Here is a 7,469-nt window from a genome sequence, read left to right as displayed (position 1 = left end):
GTCCCTAAGTCTCTGTTTGTCTTGTTCATTTGTTGCTTTTAGGTTTATATCCCACATATAAGTGATATCATGTGATTTTCTACTTTTTCAGTCTTATTTTGCTTAGCATGATTATCTAGAGATCCATCCATGTTGTCGCAAATGGCCGTATTTCATCTCTTCTTATGGCTGAGTAATATTTCATTGTATATATGTGCCACAGTTTCTTTAGCCAGTCATCTATCGTAGGACACTTCGGTTGCTTCCATGTCCTGGCCACTGAGAATAATGCTGCTATGAACATCGGTGTGCAAATATCTTTTTGGATATGGGTTTTCAAGCTTTTGGGGTAAATACCCAGCATCAACTTCATTCTTTTGCATGTGGCTACCTATTTGTCTCAGCACTGTTTGTTTAAGATGCTATTGTTTCCCCAATTGAGTCTTAGCACCCTTGTTGAAAACCAGCTGACCATAGATGTATGGGTTTATTTTTGGATTCTTAATTCTGTTCCATTATTCTATATGTCCAACTTTATGCCATGCCACACTTTTTTGATTACCATTGCTTTGTAGTAAGTTTTGAAATGAAGAGGTGGGAGTCCTCCAACTTTATTCTTTTTGTTCCCCAAGATTTTTTGACTATTCTAGGTCCCTTGCAATTCCATATGAATTTTAGGATCAGCTTGTCAGTTTCTACAAAAGAAGCCAACTGGCATTTTGGTAGGAATTAAATCGAATTTGTAGGTCAACTTGAAAGTATTGCCATCTTAACATTAGGTCTTTTGATCCATGATCATGGGATATCTTTTTAATTTTTTAGATCTTCTGTAAATCTTTTCAATAATATTTGTATTTTTCAGAGCATAAGTTTTGTACTTCTCTTAAATTTAATATTTTATTCTTTTTGGTGCTATTGTAAGCAGAATTCCCCCCTCCCCCCCACCATTTTCAGATTGTTCATTGCAAGTGTATAAAAAGACAACTGATTTTTGTATATTGATCTTGTATTCTGCAACTTTGCTGAACTTGTTTCTTAGTTCTAAAAGATTTTTATAGGACTCCCTAGGATTTTTTTTACGAGACCATGTGAAATGTGAGTACACATAGTTTCATTTTTCTTTTCCAATCTGGATGCCTTTTATTTATTTTTTTCTTGCCTAATTTCCCTGGCTAGAACCTCCAGTATAATGTTGAATAGAAGTAGTAAGAGTTGATATCCTTGTTTTCCAGATCTTAGGGGGAAAGCATCCAATCTTTTGTCAAATGTGTGATGTTAGTTGTGGGTTTTTCATAGATGCCCTTATCAGATTGATGTTTTCTTCTGTTCCTAGTTTGTTGAGTGTTTTACCATGAAAAGGGTGTTAGATTTTGCTAAATTCTATTAATTTTTGTGTTATATTAATTGATACTGGGTTATTAAGCCAACTGCATTCTGGAGATAATTTACCTCATCATAGTATATAAATATTTTATATGTTGCTGGATATGGAAACATATATATACTAATTTGCTAATTTTTTTTGTTTGTTTTGAATTTTTGCATCTGTATTCCCAAGATACTGGTCTATAGTTTTCTTGTGATGTTTTGGTCTGGTTTAGTATTAGGATAATATTGGCCTCATAAAGTGAGTTGTAAATGTTCCTTCTGTTTTTTGGAAGAGGTTGTGAAGAATTGGCATTAATAATTCCTTGGTAGATTCCACCATATGGTTTTGGACTTTTTGGAAAATATTTTAATTACAAATTTGCACTTTTCCCCAGGCTATAGGTCTACTCTGATACTCAGATCGTCTGTTCCTTCTTGAGTAGTTTTAGTCATTTGTGATTTTTCTGAGTGGCCATTTCCTCTAAATTATCAAATTTCTTAATTTACAGTTTTTCATACTACACATGCTCCTTTACTTATGATGGTATTAAGTCCCAATAAACTCATTCATTGTTAAGTTGAATATATCATAAGCTGAAAATATATTTAATACACCTAACTTACTGAATACTATAGCTTAGTCTAGCCAACCTTAAATGTGCTCAGTATACTTAAATTATTAGCATGTACCCCTGTCATAAGTCGAGGAGCACCTGTAATTGCCTTTTTCACCTAGCCAGAAGCAGGAGAAATAAATGAGCATTTCGTAGGCATGATGGGATGTGAAAACATAAAACAATATCCAGCAGATTCTGGCAGCACAGTATACTGTAGAGTATCAGTTATTTGCCCTCGTGATCTTGTGGCTGACTGGGAGCTGAGGCTCGCTGCTGCCCACCATCATGAGAGAGGTACTGTATATCACTAGCCTGAGAAAAGATCAAAATTCTGCTGCCCACCATCATGAGAGAGGTACTGTATATCACTAGCCTGAGAAAAGATCAAAATTCAAAATTTGAAGTACAGTTTTTACTGAATATGTATAGCTTTCCAGCATCCTAAGGTCAAAAAATTGTAAGCTGAACCATCATAAGTCAGGGACCATCTGTATTCCTTAAAATCTTCGTATTTCTGTATATCATTAGTCAAGTCCCCGCTTTAATTTCTGATTTTAATAATTTGACCGCTCTTTCATTTCTTGGTGAGTCTAGCTAAAGGTTTTTCAATTTTGGTGATATTTTCAGAGACCCAACTTTTTGTTTCTTTGATTTTCATTCTCTATTTCATTTCTGTTTCAGTTTTATTTCCTTCCTTCTGCTTCCCTTTGGGTTTAATTTTCTCTTTTCTAGTTTAAGGTACAAGTTTAGGCTGTGATTGAGATCTTTGTTCTATTTGTAATTATATGTGTTTATAGCTATAAATTTCCCTTTGAGCTCTGTTTTAGCTGCAGTCCATAAGTTTTGGTATGTAGTAGTTTTATCTCAAAATATTTGAAAATTCTTTTTATGATTCCTTTTTTTTGATCTATTGGTACTTAAGAGTCTGTTGCTTAGTTCCACATTTTTGTGAATTTTCTCAATTTCCTTCTGTTAATGATTTCTAATTTCATTCCATTTTGGTTGGAGAATATACTTTCTGTAATTTAAATTATTTAAAAAATTTGGGGCTTGTTTTATGGCCTAACATGTGGTCTGTCTTGGAGAATGTTACATTTGTGCTTGAGAATGTAAGCTGCTCTAAGGTAAGAGTGTTCTATATCTGTAGATCTAGTTTGTAGTGGTGTTCACATCTTATATTTCTTTGTTGGTCTTCTGTCATGGTGACTATCTTTTTTTTTTTTAATAATAGACTCTCTTTGAAGCAGTTTTATGTTTTTATGTTTACAGAAACTTCGAGCAGAATATACAGAATTCTCATAGACCCTTCTCCCTAGCCCATTTTCCTTGTTATTAACATCTTACATTAATGTGGTACATTCGTTATAATTTGTAAGCCAATATTGATACATTTCTATTAATCAAAGTCCATAGTTTATATTAGAGTTCACTCTTTGTGTATCCTGTGGGTTTTGACAAATGTGTAATGACATATATCTGCTATTATGGTATCATACAGAATAGTTTCACTACCCTAAAAATCCCCTGTCCTCTGCCTATTCATCCCTCCCTCTCTTCCTCTGAAACCCTGGCAACTACTGGTATTTTTACTTCAGTTTTGTCTTTTCCAGAATGTCATAGAGTTAGATTCATATAGGATGTAGCCATTCTCTTAGCAACATGCATTTAAAGTACCTCCATGTCTTTGGTTTGATATCTCATTTTATCCCCCGCCCCCCCCGCCTTAATTTCTTTTTAAAATTCTGGTAAAATATACATTACATAAAATTTACCGTTTTAACCATTTTTAAGTGGCATCAAGTACATTCACATTGTGTAACCATCATCACCGTCCATCTGTAGAATGTTTTCATATTCCAAAATCGAAACTCCAACATCGGCCATATCAGAGTCTGGTTCTTTTACTTGCACTGCCTCTTCTAACTGTTTTTTGTTTGTTTTGGCTTTTAGTGTGTCTTTTAATATTTTTGTAGAAAAACCAGACATGTACTGAATGAATGTGAAGGAACTGAAGTAAGTAAGCTTTTAGTGTGAGTGTGAAGTTTTAAATTTATCTGGCTAGAGGTGAGTTTCTGTTTGTTTGATGTAGCTGTAGCTACCAGACTAAAATTTCTTGTGATTTTCTTTTTGTCTTCCTTTTTATCTTTGGGTTTCTCTAAGGACTTCTTAAATAAGGTCTGAGATTTGCTGTTCTTTCACTTATACTCCTCTGTTACTATGAGGGGCAGTTGATGTAGTGGTAAGGTGTGGGTGGAGGGGACGTGTTTTGTAGTCCTATTATTAGGTCTCAATCATTCCCCTGGGTTGCAGTCTTCACTAGGGTTTCTTAGTTTTCTCCAAGGTGAGGCAGAAAGGCTGCTAGAAGGGAGCTGGAGTTGGGTATTTCTCTTCTCCCATGTCAAAGACTAGAGCAGGCTGGAGCAGGCTGGAGTTGGGTATTCCCTTCCCCTAGGTCACTTAATCTCTGGTATAACCTTAGTTCGATAACCTTAGTCTGCTAGGTTCTGGTAAAATAGTTTCTTTTGAGGGCAAGTCTTGTTAAGAATAGAACAGAACGCTCTGGGAATATTTCAGAATGGCTACTTTTCCTTTCCCCCTGCCAGAAGCAGGAGGACATTTTTCTCTGATTTTAGTTGTGGGACCCTGGTACAGTTCTTGGAGATAAAACTCATAAAAATATAGGGAACCCCTCTAGGACTGAGTTTCCTTGGAGCTTTTTAACCTTAAAGTTCTTCACCCCGAGCCTCTTGTAATTTGTCAGTAATAATTTAAGGCTTCCTACCCTGGTGCTGGTTCCCATGGTGGTGTCTGCTCCTAGAATTCTCCAGTAAATTATGATTCTCTGTACATGTTTGTCTGTCTCTCCAATTTTGGGGACTGTGGTTTGCCCTTGATTTCAGTTCTCTGATGGATGTAAGAAGACATGTTGATTTTCAATTTGTTCAGCTTTTTTCTTTTTGTAGAGATGGGAGTGATGACTTCCTAACCCTTTGCACCAGAGCTCTATTTTGTTTTTGTTTTGTTTCAACAGACTTTATTTTTAAGAGCAGTTTTGGGTTCACAGAAAAATTGAGCAGACACTACAGAGATTTCCCATTTACCTCTTTCTCCCACTCATGCACAGCTTACTCCACTGTTAACATCCCACTGCTGTACATTTGATATAATAGATGTACCTACGTCGACATCCAAAGTCCATACTTTACATTTAGTGTTCACTCTTGGTGTAAGTTCTATGGTTTTTGATAAAAGTATAATGGCATTTATCCACTGTTAAGTGTACTGTATTAGGGATTCTCCATGCCTTTTCATGGCTTGGTACCTCTTTTCTTTTTAGTGTTAAATAATATTCCATTGTCTGGATGTACCACAGTTTATCCATTCACTTACTAAACAATATCTCAGTTGCTTTCAGGTTTGGCAGTTATGAATAAAGCTGTTCTAAAAATTCATGTGCAGATTTTTGTGTAGACATTAGTTTTTAATCCACTTGGGTCAGTACCAAGGAGCATGATCGCTAGATCGTATGGTAAGAGTATGTTTAGTTTTGTAAGAAACTGCCAAACTGTCTTTCAAAGTGACTACCATTTTGCATTCCCACCATCATCATCAGCAATGAATGAGAGTTCCTGATGCTCTGTATCCTCAGCAGTATTCACTGACAGTCCTTGGTGGTGGTAGTGTTTGGGATTTTGGGCCATTTTGATAGGCGTGTAGTGGTGGTATCTCATTGTTGTTTTAATTTGCAGTTCCTTAATGATATGTGATGTTAAGCATATTTTCACATGTTTATTTTTCAGCTGTATGTTTTCTTTGGTGAGGCATCTGTTCAGATCTATTAACTGTTTTCTAATTGGGTTGTTTGTTTTATATGGATAAATTTTAAGAGTTCTTTGTATATTTTGATTAACAGTCCACTATCAGATATGTCTTACAAATATTTTCTCCCAGTCTGCAGCTTGTCTTTTTATTCTCGACATTGTCTTTCATAGAACAGAAGTTTTTAATTTTAATGAGTTAGCTTATCAGTTATAGGATGTAGCCATTCTCTTAGCAAATTGCATTTAAGTTACCTCCTTTGGTGTTGTACCTAAAAATTCATCATCATACCACAAGGTCATCTAGGTTTTCTCATGTATTATCTTTACAAGTTTTACAGTTTCCATAGTTTTGCATTTTATATTTACATCTGTGATCCATTTTGAGTTAAATTTTGTGAAGTATGTAAAAATCAGTCTAGATTCACTTTTTGCATATGGATGTTCACTTCTTCCAGCACCATATGTTGAAAAGACTATCTTTGTTCTCTTATATTGCCTTTGTTCCTTCATCAAAGATCACTCGACGATATTTAGTGGGTTGACTTCTGTTCTGTTTCAGTGATATGTTTGTCTGTTCTTTTGCCAATACCACGCTGTCTTGATTGCTGTAGCTTTATAGTAAGTCTTGAAGTTAGGTGGCATCAGTCCCCTCACTTTGGCTTCTTTAATTTTGTATTGGCTATTCTGAGTTTTCTTGCTTTTCCATATAAATTTTAGAATCAATTTGTCAGTATTAACAAAATAGTTTGTTTGAATTTTCATTGGAATTGTGTGGAATCTAGGCATCAAATTGGGAAGAACTGACTTGTTGACAATATGAAGTCTTCCTAACCATGACTGTGGAATATCTGTCCATTTAATTAATTCCTCTTTCATTCTTTTCATCAGAATTTTACAATTTTCCTCATATAGATCTATATATCTGGTTGGATTTATACATGAATATTTCATTTTTGGGGGCGCTAATGTAAATGGTATTGTATTTTTAATTTCAAATTCCAGTTTTTCTTTGCTGGTATATAGGAGAGCCTTTGACTTTCACTCAGGTTTTTAAATGTTTAAGAATCATTCACAGAATCTCTAACCATCCACTTTTTGAAAGTGGAATATTGAAGTCTAATTGTTGTTGAATTGTCTATCCTTTCATTTCTGTCAGTTTTTACTGCAGGTATTTTGGTGCTTTAATGTTAGGTGCATATATATTTTTGTTACATATTTTTGATGGATTGACCCTTTTATAATTATGAAATGTCCTTCTTTATCTTTAGTAATTTTTTAATGTTTTGTCTTGATATTACTGTTCAAATAGCCAAGAGGTGGGAGCAACCCAAGTGTCCATCAGCTGATAACTGGATAGTCATTAAGTATGTTATATACATACAAAGGAATATTATGCAGCCTTTAAAAAGAAGGAAGTCTGGTCACATGCAACAACATAGATGAACCTTGAGGACATTATGCTAAGTGAAATAAGCCAGCCACAAAAGACAAATACTGTGTGATTCCACATAAATAAAGTACCCAGAGTAGTGAAATTCATAGAAACATGAAGTGGAATGGTGGTTGCTAGGGGCAGGGATGAGGGGTAATGGGAAGTTATTGTTAAAATAGGTACAGTGAGGTGATTTGGCAGAAACATGGCCGAGTGAGAGACTTCCCTAGATCTCTTCCCTTGAAACAACAA

General features: G+C 35.0%; 1 protein-coding gene across 1 annotated transcript in view; it reads left to right on the top strand.

Annotated features, from left to right (window-relative positions):
• Nucleotides 1-3,031: 3,031 nt before the first annotated feature.
• The window catches only part of ALMS1 (ALMS1, centrosome and basal body associated protein), a 166,065-nt gene continuing 161,627 nt past the window's right edge, over nucleotides 3,032-7,469 (top strand). Inside the window, exon 1 of the mRNA XM_023529497.1 lies at nucleotides 3,032-3,088. Within this exon, the coding sequence (XP_023385265.1) occupies nucleotides 3,032-3,088 (57 nt within the window). The remainder of the gene's footprint in view (nucleotides 3,089-7,469) is intronic.

Source organism: Pteropus vampyrus, unplaced genomic scaffold (assembly GCF_000151845.1).
Source record: "Pteropus vampyrus isolate Shadow unplaced genomic scaffold, Pvam_2.0 Scaffold37, whole genome shotgun sequence".
Classification (NCBI taxonomy): Eukaryota; Metazoa; Chordata; class Mammalia; order Chiroptera; family Pteropodidae; genus Pteropus; species Pteropus vampyrus.
Note: the sequence above shows the minus strand (reverse complement) of the source record. Positions and strands in the feature narration are given on the sequence as shown.